The sequence below is a fragment of the Cervus elaphus genome, chromosome 13, assembly GCF_910594005.1.
Source record: "Cervus elaphus chromosome 13, mCerEla1.1, whole genome shotgun sequence".
NCBI lineage: Eukaryota > Metazoa > Chordata > Mammalia > Artiodactyla > Cervidae > Cervus > Cervus elaphus.
The window spans coordinates 12,279,974-12,299,493 of NC_057827.1; the positions used below are offsets into that span (position 1 = coordinate 12,279,974).

The following is a 19,520-nucleotide window of genomic DNA, read 5'->3' on the forward strand; positions in this document are numbered from 1 at the left end:
TGTGTTGTGGGTGCTGACCACTCACTCCTACAGGCTGCAGCCCTGGGTATGTGTGATGTATCTATGTGCATGGCATGATGTACATGAGCTTTCCTTTACTGCTGTGTGCCCAGCAATACACAGAAGTTCTGTCTTACCTAGTTCATCTGCAGGTGAAGGGCCCCTCAGAGCACCTAGTCTGCCATTCTGCTTCCCCCTTCCCGGAAACCCCTAGCCTGCTTCTGTTTCTGCCCTTCTGCCCTGCTTTTTCAGCTTTATTGGTGAATCTTAAATGTACCAAAAAATCTCTACCCTCATTCCATTTCCTGTGTGGATCTCCAAAGTCAGATTCCATTAGCCCACAACTGAGAAAACTGACTTGAGTAGTTTCTTATTAATAATAATATTTGTGCGCATTAGCAGTTACTCTGTCATGCTCTGAGGGCTTTACATGAATTAATTCCTATAGTCATTACAACCTTCCCATTTTACAGATAAGAAAATTGAGGCACAGAAAAGCTCAGTGACTTGTCTTGTAACCGTTGGCGCAGAGAGGAGAGCCCTGGCAGCCTGGCTCTTTTCCATTCTCATGACTGCAAAAAGAAGGGCTCAGGGCCCATTTTGGATTTAGCAGGAAAAGTCTTGTTTTTCGAGGAACTGGCTGCAAACATCCAGAAACTCATAAAGCTCTGACCTAGCCTTTCTGGCATGTTATGTGCAGCAGTGGGGCTTGGCAGTGAGCCTGGGGTTCTCTGAGTTTCTTTGCTGGTTGAAAAAAACCCAAGTTCTAACTCAAGAGTGGAGAGTTTCCTTGACTGCATCTGTGCAGACAGGCTAGAAAATCAATGCTACAGTGGCTGACAATGCATGATTCAAGTGGTTTTGCTACATTTTCAGCTTGACTGGGAAACTCTGAGAATAGACTCAAGACTCCACCTTTGGCTTGATCCAGCAGAGGCATGAAATTGATGGTCAAGTGTGAATAAATAGCCGGCTGCGCTCTGAGCCTCTAAGTGACACCGTGTGGGGACGGGTACAAGTGAAGCAATTGGTTCAGGGAGGAGAGGTCTGCTCTACAGACGAGACCGCCCTTCATGTCCTGTCCAAGGATGCACTTTCTTCTGATTACTTTCTTAAAAATCAAGCCATGTTGTCTATAATAATAATCATGTATTAAGCTCTTTCCATGCACCAAGCGCTATGCTTTATAAAGTTACCTTTATAGACTTACATGCTTCTTTGCTTCATACACTTGCCTCTCTTATTTCTCAGAACCACCCTGGAGGTCAGCACTAGTATTCCCCCGTTGCATGAATGAAGACACTGAGGCTGGGGGCTGTGACTTTCCTGAGACCCCGCAGCCAGAAGGCGTCTTCAGTTCTCAGGGCAGCAGAGCTTGCCCGGGCCACTCCCCACCCCTCCCAGGGCATCCTTTTAGCCTGTTTTCTTACTGCTGAGCTCGATGGGCCCCTGGGTGCAGGTGAGTCACCCCCAAGGACCAAAGCCTGGAGCGTGTGCCAGGGCATGCAGTGTGTGTTCTCTCCCCTCCCATGTGGCTCTGGTCACCAAGTGGACTATACGCTGGGTTTTCCAGAACCACAGAAGGAACCAGCTGGACCCTGAGTTCCTGGGTCTGGGCTCGTAGGGATTGTACCTTCACCGCTTCCCAGCTGGAATTCACCAAGTGCTGCCGGAAGGGCCCGAAACCTGAAACCAAAGACAGTCTGGTTTGCTCAGGCCAGGCTTGGGCCGAGGTGAATGCTTCTGCGTTGCTCCCCACACCTCCTTGGGGACCTCTTGTGGTTCCTGGGGCCATCAAGGGCCAGGGGGGCTCCACATACTCCTTTCCTGTGGAGGCTTGCAACCTTAGAATCTGGGAGCACTTCCCAATTCTCTTATGTGAGGTGTTGTGGGGGAGCCCAAAAGGAATGTGGAGCTGATCCACCGCCAAGTAGGAGGGCTCCAGAGGTGTGGCATATATGTTCAGTTACAACGCAGGCTGTGTAGAGAGCCGGAAACACACCCATGTGAGTATGCCTAATTGTTTGTGACCAAAGGCGCAAGAGCAACTCAATGGAGATGGAATAGCCTTTCAACAGACAGGGCTGGAAAAATCAGACACCCGTCAAAAAAAAATGGATCCCTCAGCCTACACTGTATACGAAAATTAATTCCACATGGATCATGGATTCAAATGTAATAAGTAAAATAATAAAACTTTTGGGGGCTTAGTGGTGAAAATCTTGGGACCGAGTGTTAGGCGAAGAGTTCTTAGACTTGATACCAGGTGCATGATCCACGAAAGTAAAAAATGAGAAAGTGGACCTCATCCAAATGAAAATCTTTTGCTCTGCAAAAGATCCTGCTGAGAGGATGAAGAGACATGCTGCAGACAGCTGCGAATCACATATCTGACAAAGGCATTGTATGCAGAATGTATAAGGAACTCTCAAAACTCAACTTTCAAAGACAGTCCAACTAGAAAAGGGGGAAAGACATAAAGAAACATTTCCCTGAAGAGGACATACAGGTGGCAAATAAGCACATGAAAAACTGTTCAATATCATTAGTCATCAGAGAAATACAAATTAAAGTCACAGTGAGATGTCACTACATTGCTATCAGAGAGGCTAAGACAGAAATACTGGTAATACCAAAAGCTGATGAGGATGAAAAGGAACTGGGTCACATGGACACTGTTGGTGGCAAGGTAAAATGGTATGGCCACTGGGAAATAGTTTGACAGGTTCTTTTAAAACTGAAAGTGGACTTCCAAGGACTTTCTCTGCTCCATATTTACCCCAGAGAAATAAAAACTTACACAGAAACTTGTACACAGATGTTCCCTGCAGCTTTATTTGTAATAGCCCATAGCTAGAAAAATCACCCCAATGTCTTTCAATGAGTGGATGGCTAAATAAGCTGGTTCATCCAGATCATAGAATACTGCTGAGCAGTGAAAATACAAAAGTGGGGACAACCCAGGTGTCCATCGGCTGATGAATAAACAAAATTGGTATTAGCCATACAATGGCATACTATTTGGCGATAAAAATGAATGAAGTGTTATGAACATATGACAGCATGGATGAAGCTTGAAAACATTAAGCTCAGTGAACGAGAACAGTTACAAAAGTGCATCACTCCATTTACGTGATAAGTCCAGATTGGCCACCTATAAAGACTGAGCTTGAGTGTGTGTGTGTGTGTGTGTGTTTAGGGGGGGAGTAGGGATGAGGATGAGGGAGGCGAGTTTCTTTTCAGGGTAATGAAAATGTTCTAAAATTGATTGTGGTGATAAGTGCATAACTGTGACTAAACTAAAAGCCATTGAACTGTACGCTTTAAATGAGTAAATTTTATAGCATGTGAATTACATCTCAATAAAGCTACTAAAATTGCTTTAAAAATGAAGGAATTATTGGTATACACAACTTGGATGAACCTCAAGAGAATTATGCTGAATGAAAAAAAAGCCAATCTCAAAATGATACACATTGTATGCTTCTATCTATATAATATTGATATTTACATTTACATTTATAAAATTAATTATAGAGATGGAGAACAGATTAGTGGTTACCAGGAGTTAGAGACTGGGGAAAGGGTGAGTGTGGTTCTAAAGGTATAATTCAAGGAAACCTTGTGATTTTGGTTCTGTTATTTATCTTGATGCTGGTAGTTACACGAAGCTAAGCATGGGATAAAACTGCATAGAGTGTGTACATGTGCACACACACACACATACACACAGAGTTATACCAAGGTCAGTATCTTAGCTCTGACACTGAAGATGTTAACACTGGGGGTCTGGCTCTAGGGGACCATGCTATACATTTCTTGGCAAATTCTTGTGAATCTATAATTATTTCAAAATGTAAAAAAAAAAGTGTGATTTGGTCCAGAGTTTCTCAAATGCTAAAGTGCATGTATATCTTATTAAAATATAGAATCTGATTGGGCAGGTCTGGGGTGATGCTGGAGATTCTGAGCTCCTAACAAGCTCCCCAGTGGTACTAATGCTACTGGCCTTCACCACACTTGGACTAGCAAGGCTTTGAACAACTAGGATCAGAATACTTCATAGGGGGAGAGAGCAACTGGAGTAGAGGTGATTGGGGAAGTCTCCAGGAGGAAGTGGGGGTGAGCCAGGACTCTATGGGGGTGAGGGAGAGGCAGAGGAGCTGCAGGGAGTGAGCCTGGGTGAGGAGAGCCCCATGGAAGAGGCTGGGGAGGCCTTTACACGGGGAAGGAGCGAGAGCTGGATGAGGCTTGTGGACAGAAGGGCTTGGTCCTTGAACAGGGAACACTGATCTACATTGTGTACGATTATGTCATTTAACTGCAATTTATTATGATCTCTAATAAAAGGAAATTAAGTAGAATTTTGCTTTGGGGAGGACAGCAAGCCCCCTCTGGGACTAGCTTAGGAAAGGTTTTCTGCTGGCCTGGGGAGAGGGACTCCCTCACCCTCTCACTATGATTGCTGCTCATTTTTACGGCATCCACACCATAGAGCGGCCCATCAAAGCTCAGGCCATGGTCTGACGACAGCCAGGAGTGGTTGGAGACCTCAGTGTTTGGGTTCAGGCTTCTGCTGTTGCATCTGATCTCAGCCCCACCACTTTGCAGCGCGGTGATCATGAGCAAGTTACTCAGCTTCAGTGCTTTGGCTTTCTCATCTGTAAAATGGGCACTAATCATACTAGTCTAATACAGTGGTTTGCAGATTGAATAAATCAATAAAGTGGAGCATTTGCAATACTGCCTGGGAAGTATGGGAAGCAGTGCCAAGTGCTCACCTTCATGGTGGTGACAGGTACGTACCTCCTGGGGCTGATTAAACAATGCTGAGTACGGCATGTATTAGTTCCAGAATCTAGTAGGTGCTCAGCAAATGCTAAATCCTTTTTCACTGTCTCTCCCAGAAGTATGGGATGGGCTCCAACTAGATCCTTGGTCTGCCCTATTCTCTCTGATCATTTGATGCCACCATTTCTCAGCCCCAAACCCCCTATCTGGGCACCGAGCCTATCGGTCAGGGGTCCTGCCCTTTCTTTTCCATGCTGAGATATCACCTGTACCTCAGGCCCTATTTCTCTCTCCAGAAATTGACAGGTGTGTACAGGTATGTATGTATATATATACATATATATCTGCATATATATGTATGTATATATATATGTATGGGGGCGATTTATTACAAGGTATTGGCTTACGTGATTATGGAGACTGAGAATTCCCCAGATCTGTCTGCCGTCTGCAAACTGCAGACCCAGGAGAGCCAGTGGAGCAAATTTCAGCCCGAGGCTGAAGGCCCGAGAACCAAGAGCGCCCATTTGAGGGCAGAAGACTGATGTATCGGTCCATGCCTTCAGACCGAGGGAATTCAACCTTCCTGGGCTTTTTATTCTATTCGTGCCCTTAATGAATTAGATGATGCCTACCCACGCTGGGGAGGGCACTGCTTTCCTGAGCCCACTGCTTTAAACGCTAAGCTCCTCCAGAAATACCCTCACAGACACATCCAGAAAGGAGTTTAACCAGAGGTCTGGGCACTCCGTGGCCAGTCAGGTTGACACACGAAATTAACCATCACAAGCCCCCTAGGATGCTGTGCCAGGAGGAGGGACCAGGCCCCTGGGGCCTCTTCCTTCATCTCTCCTGCAGTGCGGCCCGTGTTCAGTGCTCAGTGGTTCCTGCCTGACCCTGTAGGGAAGGTCAGCTACTGGCAGATGGGTCTATGACTGAGGAGGGACTCACTGCAGGGTGGAGGGCAGTGGGCTGCAGGTGGAAATAGCATTCTCCAGCTCAGCTTTACCAGGTGAGGCTTTAAATTCTAGCAGTCTGATTCCTTTATTGAGCCCATCTATGCATGAAAAGTTCCCTTGGTATCTCTAATTTTCTTGAAGAGATCTCTAGTCTTTCCCATTCTATTGTTTTCCTCTATTTCTTTGCATTGATCACTGAGGAAGGCTTTCTTATCTCTCCTTGCTATTCTTTGGAACTCTGCATTCAAATGGGTATAACTTTCCTTTTTTCTGGATAAACTCCAGGATTTGGTGATGGATATGGAGGCCTGGTATGCTGCAGTTCATGGGGTTGCAAAGAGTCGGACACGACTGAGCGACTGAACTGAACTGAACTGAATCTGATTCCTGGGAGGCATTTCTCAAATCATGATTCCGAGATAGGGAGGAGCTATGATTAACTACCAACCCTTGGAACCCTGCCCCTATCCCCACCCCTGGACCTCCAACCTTTGGAGCAGAAGCCAGTTCTGGAGAAGACTGTGCCTCTGAAGTTCGGGAACCTCTGGGTATATAGCACTCACAAGTTTGACTCACAAAGGGTAAAACTTTCTCAGGGAAGAGAAAAGTTTGAGACAGGATGTCCCAGGAAATCTAGTGGTATTTTCTGACTTTGACTGAGTCCTATAGAATAAATAAGACTGAAGTTGCCAAGCAAAAAAAAAAAAAAAAAAAAGGAAAATATTGAGATTAAGGAAAAACCACTGGGAAACAAAGTACCTTCTGGGATGACTGCAGGAATACTAAAAATGCAGTGACATTTTTAGTCCCCACCAAATCACATGCTGCTTTAGAATCATATTCAGATCAGTGTATCCAGATCATCTCTTATCTGTTTTCAATTAGGCAAAACAACTCAGCAAATGAAGGTCTGAAACTTTTGCTTTGCATGGGCAAACCTTACACTTTACACGTGGCAGGCCCTCGGGCGGAACTTGTGAAAAGTGGCTGGAGAAATCTCTTGGAATCAAGAGAGGCCCTTTGGAGGGAGGCAGGCTTTCTGTCTCCCATCATCACTGTGTGGGGCCAGTCTGAAGCCTTGGTCTTGGGGCAGTTTGTCAGAGCTCTTGTTCCCTCACCATCTGTCTATGTGCCAATGTCTTGGCGAGATTTACATGTGAAGCAGACCCAATTAAACGAAAAGACCGCCCCTGGCAGCTCACAGCATTTTTAATAAAGGAAGGCCACGCTCTGGAAGCCAGTGGGCATTCCCAAATCACCCCTGATTATCAAGTACCATCAAACAATCTAGAGTTTGCCAGCAAATCTCAAGCTGACAGGACAGAGGCAGGGGTCGTTAATGTGAGTCTAAGACCTGCCCTGGTGCTTCAGCATTCAGATTTCATTTGTGACAAGTATCACATTTACCAGGTTATAGTGTCCTTAGGAATTCAAGGGTAATTTGAACCAATCTCTAATACCCAAAATAACACAAATGAGAACAAGGGAGATAAAAAGGCTTTGGAAAGAACTTTCATTTTCTCAGAAGGTTAACAGGAGTTTGATTATAGTCTGAAAATATTAAAATAGGTAACGTTCAATTTCCCACACACAGAAACCCTTGTCTCTTGTTTCCTTCATCCATACAATTCAGAAAACTTCAAATATGCCAAATGTGACTGACTAAAAATAAAGGGCTGTGTGAAGAAATCAAGCCCTCCAGGGACCAGCTGTGACAATGACTGGGGGTGTCTGGGGTTCATTTGGAATGCGCTGGTAAAAGGTCGGAGTGGGTGGCTACCATTCCTTCTGGGGTTCAAAGTCTAACTGGTGGCTCTCAGAGGGTGCTGAGAGTTCCCTGAGTGGCTGCAAAGCCTCCAGTTTGCGGGGGAGCTATGTGCCCCCTTTGGGGTGGTCATCGCCCCCTTCTTTCTTTCTGGGTTCCCAGCGCCCCTTCCTTGCTGCCTATTAATAGCTTGCACCCTAGTAGATGCCACAGGGGCCCCAGCCTCCGCTTCCCCACCTCCGTGGGCTGAAGGACAAAGGTCTAAGCCACACGTGGGCACCACTGTGTGCTCAAGGGTTATTTGAAGTGAATGACACGACAGAAGCAGAAAAGCCTCTCCATCCCCTGGTTGTTTTTTTTTTTTAACGGGGCATAGCAGGAAGTTAGCTCCATTCGGAATAATTGGCACCGCCAGTTGCCACTCTCCCCGCCCCGCCCCTCCCCCGCCACGCCACGAGGGAACTATTTATGACCAGGATCAGGCAAGTGCGCATTCCACGGTCAGGCTAAAGGCAGCAGCAAGTGGAAAGCACAAAAGTCGCCTTACCGGTCACCACCACGCAGCTGGACCGGGAATCCATGGAACCGGAGCGGAGAGCGCGCTTGTGCGCCTGCGCGGGTCAGAGGCCGGGCCCACGCTGGTGTTGGCCTCTGGCTGGGATGGATGCGGACCGAGCACCCCGCAGCATTTGGGGGCTGCTGAAAGGCTGAAGACTCTGGAGGAGGGTGGAGGAGGGTGTAAACAATGCCCCTTGAAAGCAGACATAGCTGGCTCTGGGCGCAGGGCCTGCAGAAAAGCAGAGGGTCAGAGCGCCACCACGGTCTTTCCGGCCACCTGGCTCTGGGCACCTTGTTGGTTGCTAGGTTCAGACGTGAGTCTGGCGACCAGCTGTGCCAGATTGTCTGGGACTGGGATTGGGCGGGAGCTAAAAGCTGCTGCCACCCGTTACAGCCCCAGCAAGTCATGATGCTGGGGACACTTACAAGGTGTTTGTTTACACCCTGGCTTGATAAAATGTGGGAACTCTTGAAACTGAGTCTGCAGAATATGTGAGGGGGAAAAAAAGGAAAAAGAAACAGAAGCCAAAACCACAGATGAAGCTTATGGTTAAAAGTGATGGTTGAAAGCACCTGTCGTCTATAAGCTGTGGGTCCTCAGGCCAGTTAATCTCTCCCCACCCTTTGCTCCTTTCTGCGAAAAGGGGACGGTCACAGCACCCTTTTCTGGGTAGAGAGCGCCGGACACTGTCGCCAGCCCTCCCGCAGGCCTGGGGGCAGAGGCTCACACAGCCGGAAAGTCTGCGCTTGGCTGAGGTCTCACCAACCCCCATTCTGACTGCGATCAGTGCCCTAACAGGGCACCGGACTAGCTACATGCCCCGCGTTTGGCAATCTACAACATACAGTCCCTATCCAGCCCACTGCCTATTTTTGTGCAGCTTGTGGGCTAGAATAATTTTTACATTTGTAACTAGTTGAAAAAAAGTAAAAGGAGAATAACAGTTTGTGACACATGGACATTAAAATTTCAGCGTCCATACATAATTATTGGTACACTGCCACGCCCACCATTTGCATTTTATCTATGGCTGCTGGAAATACCACGTGGTCCAAAAGCTTAAGATATTTACCATCTAGCTGTACAGAAACTGTGTGTCCACCCCTGCTGGATTATTAAGATAAAAAGCAAAGTGATAGGGGAGGTTGACACCCAAAGGCTACCTTAAAAGAGTGACATTTTTCAAACTGCTTTGACAAGAGGCAGTTTGGCTATCAGTTCTATGTCTTATGGTAGAGTAAGTAGCTGATTTGGCTTGCCTCCTGGCTCTAGGGCTATTCCCTGCTCCTCCTTAATTGGGTCCGAGTAACCGAAAGAGCTAACACCTGGGGCTAGTTCCTCTATTGGAGAAGCCATGTCGTGAAACATGAAACATCTTGACCTTTCAGAATAAACTACTTAAAAAAAATTTTTTTTAATTACAAATGTTTATTTATTTATTTATTTTTACAAAAGCTTTCTAACAAGAGGTGCAAAACCCATAATTCTAGGACTTCCCTGGAGGCCCAGTGGCTAAGACTCTGCCCTTCCAAAGTAGGGGGCACAGGTTCAATCCTGGTTGGGGAATAAGATTTTACACATCTGGTGGTACAGCCAAAAAGAAAAAAGAACAAACAAACCATAATTCTTTTTCCACATCTGAGTGTGGCCATCATAGGCTCCGTCCAGGGGAAGCCAGTAAAACCCCATGTCCCCCAGCATCACACTGCTTCCCCAAATTCAGAATACTCCCTAACAGAGGGTGTGACTTTGAGGTTTCATCTTAATTGGCCCCCTGATTAAAAAAAAAAAAAGTATGCCTCCACCCCTACTTAATTGGGGTCACTGCCAACAAACTAGATTCCACCTGATGCCTTCCTAGGTCACTGAACCGATGGGACATTCCTTTTGATTGGCCCCTGGGGTGGGCTGCAGGCTTATTTACAGCAGACAACAGGTGGGAAGTGGCATTTGCCCCCAGTGGCCCTTCCCTGCCTGCTCTGGGAAGCTGGGGCCACCTTGTTTTGCAGGAAATACAGAGGGCTTTGCATGTCACCTTATTTTGAGATTAACATAGACAATACAAAAATCCAAGTTTAAAGTAATAACCAGCTTCTCATATTCTCACTGTTGATGTTTTCTCTTCCTCCCCGCCTCCCACCCTCATCTCTGATAAATGGATCCCCTGGTTCATGTCACTCAACTAGTCCTTCTATCAGAAGGGTTTGTCTATCACTTATAAATGAAGAGGTTAAATCACTGGAAATGCCCACATTTGTCAAGTTCATTACTGCTAAGGTCAAACTCTGATATCAACACAACTAATGAGGTCTGGGCATCTAACTTGTGTTTACTAATGTCAACTTATCATGCCTCAAAACAGACTCCTCAGCCGTTAAGACTGCCCATTTTTAACAACGCTACTTTTCTGATAATGAGACTGCAAGTTTTATTTTCCAGGATTTGACATGAGCCATTCCTATTTTAACTGCAACTGAAATGTGTCCTAGAATTTTCACTTTCCCATGATTCACTTATTTTCTTATATCCTAAAATTTTCTGTAATTTTAGAATCAATAAAAAAGAAAATGAGAGACATACATTTTTGAGTTAGCCACGGTGACACGTCTGATTGTATTCATCCCCCTTCGGGAGAAAGACACACACACATTCTCACTCTCAAAAATGAGAACAATTCAGAGAAGTATGGATTTAAAGTCTGAAATCTGCACTTTTTTCACTGTAAAACAAATGGTCCCCAACAGTCACCAATGTCAAACACAGTCTTTAGACCGATGAAATATACTAAGCCTGAGAATGAATAAGGCAACTAAAGAGAGCTGTTTTTGTTTAACAAAAAACACAGTGATCTTCCTTACAAGTTAGAGTCCAGAGAGGAAAATCCTTGTAATCATATTTGACTCTGGGATTAAGAGGACAAGGTGTGACCCTCTCTCAGTGAATCGGAAAGCAAGCAGCGGTGTGCAGGTGATCTCACCAGGGAGGACGCATGGGGTTGCCAAGATGACACTATCCCAGGACCTAAAATATTTCTCATTTTGAGCCAAACATACAGCTGTGAGGTTTGTTTTAATTTTCTCATTGGCAAGTTGGGACTTCCTGCTTAAGCAAGAAGGATTTAAAAGGTTTGTTTATTGTCTCTGACACAGACAACTCTTGCAACACATTTTGTACACTTGACATAAATGAGATGTAATCAAACTGGTCAAATTCCTCTTAGGAGGTGGAGAAAATAAATCGGCGAGAAGCACTGGTGGTTAAGATAATAATAATGATGATAATTTAATAATAAATAACAATAACTCTCCTCTGTCAAACATCACTGCTTCTAAATCAGCTACTTACTCTACCATAAGACATAGAACTGATAGCCAAACTGCCTCTTGTCAAAGCAGTTTGAAAAATGTCACTCTTTTAAGGTAGCCTTTGGGTGTCAACCTCCCCTATCACTTTGCTTTTTCATCTTAATAATCCAGCAGGGGTGGACACACAGTTTCTGTACAGCTAGATGGTAAATATCTTAAGCTTGTGGACCACGTGGTATTTCCAGCAGCCATAGATAAAATGCAAATGGTGGGCGTGGCAGTATACCAATAATTATGTATGGACGCTGAAATTTTAATGTCCATGTGTCACAAACTGTTATTCTCCTTTTACTTTTTTTCAACTAGTTACAAATGTAAAAATTATTCTAGCCCACAAGCTGCACAAAAATAGGCAGTGGGCTGGATAGGGGCTGTATGTTGTAGTTTGCCAAACGCTGCCCTAGAATACAATTTTTCTCCTATACAGAACATGGCACAGCTGGTGGTAAAGTGACCTTGTGGTATACATGAACACATTTTCAGTTAAGTGAGCAGGTTTTAATTAAAATCAAAGCAGGGATTAAGTAATTCAGAATGTTCCATCAAAAACCCATTGCTTTCTCTTTTTTTGTTGTTAGGTTCACCAGGTATTAAATTAGAGGAGCATTCTGAATGAATGTGGTAGACAGTTCTGTTTTCAAAAATGATACCATTTATGATTTTTAACTGCTGTGGAATTAGCTCTCTGAAGCAGTTATCCACTGATATTTTTTCTCACTCATCTCTGTGTAACTGCAGGTTGTGCTGGGCAAGATTTGGCTCCACCACCCAGGTAAGAAAGAATCCTGAAGCTGTGCTTCATCTTGGGGGAGAGTTCAGATGCCATGTATTTATGTTTTTAACCTTTCTACTAAAGCCTCATTCTCAATGCTTATGACATTTACTTATTTAAATATAAAAAATTTGAGACTTTTATAACATTCTGAAACAACCATTTAAAACTGTTTTGAAACAATTAGGAAACTGGTATGTTAGAGACCACATAACAATGCTGGGATTATCTTAGCATTCCATGGGAAACTGGTTTGAAAGATAATCATTTTTGTAACTTCACCTATGAAATTTGAATTAATAGCTTGAAAACTAGTGCTTTAAAATTTCTGACAGTCTGCTGTGATAGACTGTAAATCTCTTTCTTTTCTTTAATTACATTTACTAATCAGTTATTGCTTGTATATAAGAAAATTGTTAGCTTGGGTAAATGCCAGTCTTTATGAGATCCAGTAGTTTCTAAAACCAATTATCACAGAATTCCTAGGTAGACAATCAGATAGTCTATAAACAAGTTGTTGATTTCTAAACCATCCTGAAACAGTTTTCTTACATTTTATAGGAGGAAAGTCTGTGGATATTTTTCCTTGGTCTTGTATTTTTCCTTTGATTTTTGCTAAGTCTTGATTTTTTCTTTCTTTTTTTTTTAAGGACTACATTCTCTTGACTGAAAAGTAACAACTGCGGCTAAAGCCTTATTAAAATCCAATACCTCGCTAGCCCTATTGTTTAAATACTGGATTTTTCTTTCAAATTTCACAAATACCTTGGGAATGGCTAGAACAGTTGTGTTCTTAACACTGAGGAAATTCCTGTGTGGATGAGTGAGGCCATTTGAAGGACGAAGCAGAGTGCTTAACAACCTCCTGGAATGAAGGGAAGACCATCCTGAAAGCAAGCTCCAGGCCCCTGTTTTCCAGTTTACATATAGAAACAATATTTTTCATTTTTCTTTGTTAGAGTCAGGGTAATTTTGGTGTCAGAAGTGAGTGCCATGTGGCTAAGTAGGTTTGAGGATGGTTTATAAATCAACAACTTATTCACAGACTATCTGATTGTCTATCTAGGAATTCTGTGATAATTGATTTTAGAAACTACTGGATCTCATAAAACTGGCTGGATGTGAGACTGGCATTTACCCAAGCTAACAATTTTCTTATATAAGAGCAATAACTGATTAATAAATGTAGTTGAAGAAAAGAAAGAGCCATTAAAAATAGCCAACAAATATCAGAAATATATAGGAATAAACCTATCAAGAAATATATGAGATCCATTTATAAGAACTGTAGAACTTTGACACAAAAAAAAAAAGGAAGAGTAAAGTAAAAGACTTGACTAAGCAAGGTATGCTAGGTTCTTTGATGAAAGGACTCAAAACTTTGAAGACGTTAATATTCTGCAAGTCAGTGTTCAAAACTAGGCACAATCTCTATCAAACCTCAATGTCCTTAATTAGTTGGTTCTAATATTTGATGATGGCAAGTTTGTCCTCTCAGATATTTAAATATATGATAGAGCTGTGGTAATTCAAACAGTGTATTATTGTAGAAATAGTAAAAAGGGTAATAAAGCAAGAGTCATAATGTATATAGGGATTTAATAAATGGTTAAGGGAGTAATTAAAATTAGTGGAGGAAAGAATGGACCATTTGATGGTGTTGGAAGAATTGGCTATAGTGAGATGTACTCCTTATGCTACATACGTAAATAAATTCTAGTTGGATTTAAAATTCAAATCTAAAGACCCAAAATAGTACAAACACTGAAAGCAAATGTAGAAGGATTTATTTCTAATTTGGGGGTGGTCTCAGCCTACCCAAGCAAGACAGAACACTCAGAAACTATAAGGGAAAAGAAGTATTTGACTTAGCTCTAACTTTGGGACAGGGGTTGAATAAGCAGCTGAGAAGCAGGGAACTTTTCAGTTTACAGCTCTTTCTTTTTAAAAAAGTAACAGGAATTCAGAAAGTAACCATGAAAGTAATTTTAAAAACAACACAAAAACTTAAAAAAAATGTGTCAAGGCCTTTGCATGTTTTGTTCAAACAAACAAACATTGTATGTTTTGCAGCTGGGATTAATAAACCTTTAGCCCTTTGTGCCAACAGTTTAAGTAGCATCCTTGGGTTTATCAGGGGCTCCACACAGGCACAGGGGCTGAAAAAGAGATTTCTTCCCACCTCAGGGCCTTTGTACTTGCTGCAGCCTTGGCCATTTTCCCTTCCCACATTGCTCGCTTTCTTCATGGTTTTTCCCTCCTCCCATCCCCTTTCTCTATTTTTTTCCCCTTATTTAACATACTTATTTAACATACTATTCTGTTCTCTTTATCTCCTGCCCACTCTTGCCCAGAAAGTAGCCTCCTTGAGGGCAGGTTTTGTCCATTTTGTCCATGGCTGAATCCCTAGAATCTAGAACAGTATGGGCCCTAGGTTGCTTCAGTTGTGACCCTGTGGACTGTAGCCACCAGACTCCTCTGTCCGTGGGGATTCTCCAGGCAAGAATACTGGAGTGGGTTGCCATGCCCTCTTCCAGGGGATCTTTCCAAGCCAGAGATCAAACCCAGGTCTCCCACATTGCAGGCAAATTCTTTACCATCTGAGCCACCAGGGAAGCCCAAGAATACTGGAGTGGGTAGCCTATCCCTTCTCCAGGGGATCTTCCCAACCCAGGGATCAAGCCCATGTCTCTTACATCTCCGTGATGGCAGGTGGGTTCTTTAGCACCAGTGCCACCTGGAAGGTCTCATAAGGCCCATAGTAGGAACCTAACAAATATGCATTGAATGAAAACAAGGAGTGTTTGGAGGAGATGAGTGTCTGAAACGCTATCACTCAAGAAGCTCTGTGTTTTCATCATTGTAGAAAATGAAATCTCACAGTTACAAGAGATGAGTCAGGGTGGTTCTAAGAAGAGCCTCCAACTCTGGACACATCAGATACTGCAGTGATAAGCAACGGAAGTGAAACTGGGGCCACTTTTCATCTTCTGCTTGGGGATCCCCTGGTCTTGCTCAGATGGGTTGCTCCAAAGGTAGGGTTGCACTGTGGGGAGTAGCTAAGAGGCTCTCCAGAGCCAGTGTTGGCTGGGATGCAGGGAGAAAGCAGGGAAATGAACTCTAGACCCATCCTGGGGGCAGAGGGCCAGAAAGGCTGAGGATGGAGCTGGAGGGAGCCAGGCCAGAAGGGCAAACTCCAGAGCTGCCAGCCAAAGAGGGGAGGTGCCAGGTGACTGGCCAGAGGCCTTTGGGTCCCAAGGCCACTGGTGTTTTAAAAACACCCTGACAAAAAACACCCTGAAAAGGGCCAAGAAGAAATACTAGAGAAGCAGTTGTTTCTGATTGAATTTTGCTGTCTTAAGTGAGTACAAGCTTGAATATTTAATAAACAAAAGTATTAGTTATCAGAAAAAGCACTTTACAGTTGTTAGGAAAGAAACAGAAAAATGGGCAGAAAAAATTACTGGATGCCCTGCTTTTGAGTGACATTCGTTGTCTTTGAGCGTCTTTTCAACTGTATACATTTTCAAAAAGGTATAAAACCAGGGATTCTTGCCCACAGAAATGGAAATAGTAGAAAAAAGTGGGAAGGGGCCCAGAGAGTGGAGTGCTGGACCCAGGGGCCCTGGTGAGGACGTGAGGATGCGAACAACTTCTCTGCCAACAGGAATAGTTAGAGTCTATGAAAGTGAAAGTCGCTCAATCCTGTCCCACTCTTTGCGACCCCGTGGACGGGGGCCCGCCAGGCTCCTCTGTCCTTGGGATTCTCCAAACAAGGATACTGGAGTGGGTAGCCTTTCCCTTCTCCAGGGGATCTTCCCGACCCAGGGATGGAACCTAGGTCTCCTGCATTGCGGGCGGATTCTTTACCATCTGAGCCCCCAGGGAAGCCCCAGAGGAATGCTAACTACTCACTACTCCTCGGAGGTGGTGATGAGTGATGCAAACTCGTTGTGCAAACTGTGTAGGGAGCCGGGGTCCCTAGCGACAGCTTGCAGGTCGATAGCCCCGGGGCAGGGGGCGGGGGCCATGGGGACCCGGGCAATTCAGGGCGCGGGCGGGGCCGCCGCGGATCCCGGTGCGGGGGCACCCCGGGGGACCTGGCCGGGGCGGGGCGCGGGCGAGCGCGGGAGCATGGACGCGGAGGCCGCCCGTGGAGCCGCAGGTAAGGGGCGCAGGAGCAGTCCGGCCGCCTGCCCGCCCGCCTCCTCCGCCGGCCTCCGCGCGGGCCCCACCCCGCGTATCGGGTTTCAATGGCTGGGCATGTCTGAACGCTCCGGGCTCCCGCGCTGCAGAGCGAGACCGTACACCGCGCGCCGCGCGCGGCCAGGGAAACTTCCCCCGGAGTCGGCGCCAGGGCGCCGCGAGCCGCGCACCTGTGCCCGCCGCGGAGCGAGACAGCGGGCGGCCCGGGAGGTCGGGGGCTCGGCGCGCGGGGCTCTAGCGCCCACCGCCCTGGAGGCGCGCCCCCCAAGGGATCTCGGTCACCGCCCTCCCGACCGTTCCTACGATCCCCGGCCGCCGGGGACCCGAGGGTCTGACGAGCTGCCTTCCCGTAACCTCGGCGGCCTAGGAAGCTCACGGTGGGGGGTGAGGAGGGCCCCCGTAAAGCGTCTAGGGTGGCGGCCGGCGCCCCTGTGGCCCCCGCTCGGGGACTGTCAGTTCCGGCCCCGACCCAGCCGGCCAGCCGGGGTGCCTGGGGTGGCGGGCCGCCCGGGAGCCCGCCCCCTCTCCGGAGAACCCGGCGAAACCGTGTGACTTCTGAATTTGAAAGCACCTAGGACAAACAGCCGAAAATGTTTCCTGCAGCAAAGAAAGGAGTGTGTGGATGGGCGCAGGCATAGACAGGGGCGGTGGGTGCTCTTCTGCACCCTTCCCCCAACCCCGTCCCCTCGGGGACCAGCGGCAGGAAGGGCCCCGTGGCCAGTGCTCAAGGTCCAGTCTCGCCCTCCCACCAGCCCTGCGCCCACGTGCAGTCAGAACGCAGACTGGTCACTTTCTCCCACCACATATCTCTGTAAGAGAAAACTCAGTCTTATAGAGGTTCCTTGCCTTTTATTAGAAGCCAGCGGCGGTGAATTACTTGTTTTTATAACTTGCATTCCAAAGCTGTGACTGAGCTGTTTTTCCCCCGATTTCAAGTGAGGGAGTTAAGAACGGATGGTGGCCACGGCGACTTGTATGAATCAGTGACATCCCCCGTGAAAAGTTTGTCTTGGTCTAGAGATTGAGAAGGGTTTGTCTCTAAGTTTAGAAGGAGAAGGAGAAGTGATTTTTTTCTGTAGTGCTTCCTGGAAGGTTGGTTGATTGTGAGTGCTGTTGCCTGTCCATTTGAGAACTGGGGCAAGAAGAGAATGTGTCTTCTTCCTTTGATATCACCTTTCTCACCTGCAAAATGGAGGAGACCTTGCCCAGTTGGGGACTTACTGTACAGAAATACCTCATGTATTTTAAACACTTAGCAGGTCTGCACACAAAGCTCAGTTTGACTTTCTCCCCTCCCCTCCCTCTCAGAGTGGTGCCTGGGTCAGAGAGTTCCTCCCAGCTAGTGCCTTAGACCTGCTTATTCTACCCAGCTTTACTCTGTTTTAATGGGAGAAGTAATGGTCATTTCATCTTCTGGAAAAGTGCAGTTGGCCTAAACGGCTTCAGGATTTTCCTGTATTTATGTCAGCGTTTGCTGTGGCTTTCATGGTTGCTGATGGCCCAGATGACACACAGCAGTTGTGCATTTTTCATTCCCACATGTGCTAGATTCTAATGGATGGGAGTTCTGCATAGCTGAATCCATGCCCAAACTCTGATAGCCCATTTCCAAAAAGGGCTTCAGCCAACCATGCCTATGTGGGAATGAATCCTTTTTCTTTTAGCAGGGAGGCATGAGACTGAGAATTGTTGCTTTCAGATAAGGCTGTATGTCGGTCCCCGCTTAGTTCTAGCACGAAAAGCTAGGGAAAGGGCATGTGACATTCCCATGAGAGTTGCCTCTGTATCTAGATGAGGTTCCTCAGTTAAGGTGTGTCTGGGGTGGGGGTTACCCTCAATAATTCAAGACATATCCCAGGACCACACATGCAGTCTCTCTCTCTCTCTGAAAGTTTGTATGTGTTTTTAATTTCCCTGATATTGAAGGCCTTCTTAGGTTCCACCAGACCATCTGTTGCTGTCATTTTAGCTTGGAGTGTAAGAAAGAAGGAGACAGTCAGACACAACCAAGTCCTGTTACTCCTCTCATCTTTTACCTTGAACTTTCCTCATCTGCAAAACAAGATCTTAAACTGCCTCATGAGGATTAGATGAGACCTTGCATTCATCAGAGCGGACTGCTGGGTCCCTGGGGAAAGTTTCAATAGACTCAGACAAGGTGCTTTGTTTTTGCTCCCCACCCCCCATTTCTGGGGCTTCTCAGGTGGCGCTAGTGGTAAAGAACCTGCCTGCCAGTGCAGGAGACCTAGGAGACACGGGTTCGATCCCTGGGATGGGAAGATCTCTTGGAGAATGGAATGGCAACCCACTCCAGTATTCTTGCCTGGAGAATCCAGGCAGAGGAGCCTGGCGGGCTACATTCCATAGGGTTGGTCATGAAGAGTCAGACATGGCTGAAGTTACTTAGCCAAGTCCAAGTTTACACAAATAATTGAAGTGTTTGTGAGAATCATCTGTTGTATCATCTCCATTTAGGAAGTCAGTTTCGAGTTCCAGTTTAGAAAAGTTAGGTGCTGGACAGTTTGCCATGGTGATAAAAGCAGAGCTTTAGAGACAGGAAAGCCAGCAAGCTAGGAGGAAGCTTGCGTTGGGGGAACAGGGACTGTGGTGATGCTACTTAAGGGACTGATTCTGGGAGGGTCAGTCCAAACACGCGACATCAGAACGGTTCGGTGTCTTCCGGTTGGAGACACGGAAGAGCTGGTCAGACACGCTGACTCTGGAGCAGGCAAGGAATCTAGAAAGGCCGGTGCTGGCCCTGCGCTCCGTCGGGGACCCCTGTTCCTGAGAGGAGGGAGCAGAACAGACGGAGGTCTGGGGAGGGCGTCTCCCCAGGGGAGGTTAGGCTCAGGGAGGGAGAAGCCCTGGAAACCTGAGATGGGGCGGCGGGGAGGGCCCGGGGCTGAGGGAGGCCGGCAGGGGCAACAACAGGGCTCAGAAGAGGGGCTGGGGAGGGGGAGACCACAGGGAAGGGGGTCAGAGGTCACGGACCCCGAGGGCCGCCAGGCACAGCTGCTGTTTCTGAAACATTTTCAGGAAAAGAAGAGGGAGAAGACTGAGGAAGTGGTTAGAGTGCAAGACAGTGACTGTTTCTTCGCATTTT

General features: G+C 46.3%; 2 protein-coding genes across 7 annotated transcripts in view; one reads left to right on the forward strand and one right to left on the reverse strand.

Moving 5' to 3' along the window:
- Nucleotides 1–8,164, reverse strand: part of PGPEP1L (pyroglutamyl-peptidase I like) — a 79,253-nt gene extending 71,089 nt beyond the window's left edge. For 2 of the 6 annotated variants that reach the window (XM_043921936.1, XM_043921937.1), the window contains exons 1-2: nt 8,063–8,136; nt 1,634–1,686 (exon numbers count right to left, since the gene is read on the reverse strand). In XM_043921936.1, the coding sequence (XP_043777871.1) occupies nt 1,634–1,686; nt 8,063–8,096 (87 nt within the window). In that variant the 5' untranslated portion in view covers nt 8,097–8,136. Of the gene's footprint in view, nt 1–1,633; nt 1,687–8,062 lie in introns of those variants that run through there. The other 4 variants (XM_043921934.1, XM_043921935.1, XM_043921939.1 and 1 more) reach the window with 4 other exon arrangements.
- Nucleotides 8,165–16,330: 8,166 nt separating this feature from the next.
- Nucleotides 16,331–19,520, forward strand: part of LOC122706929 (protein FAM169B-like) — an 88,952-nt gene continuing 85,762 nt past the window's right edge. The window contains exon 1 of the mRNA XM_043922511.1: nt 16,331–16,376. Coding sequence (XP_043778446.1) covers nt 16,346–16,376 — 31 coding nt within the window. The 5' untranslated portion in view covers nt 16,331–16,345. The remainder of the gene's footprint in view (nt 16,377–19,520) is intronic.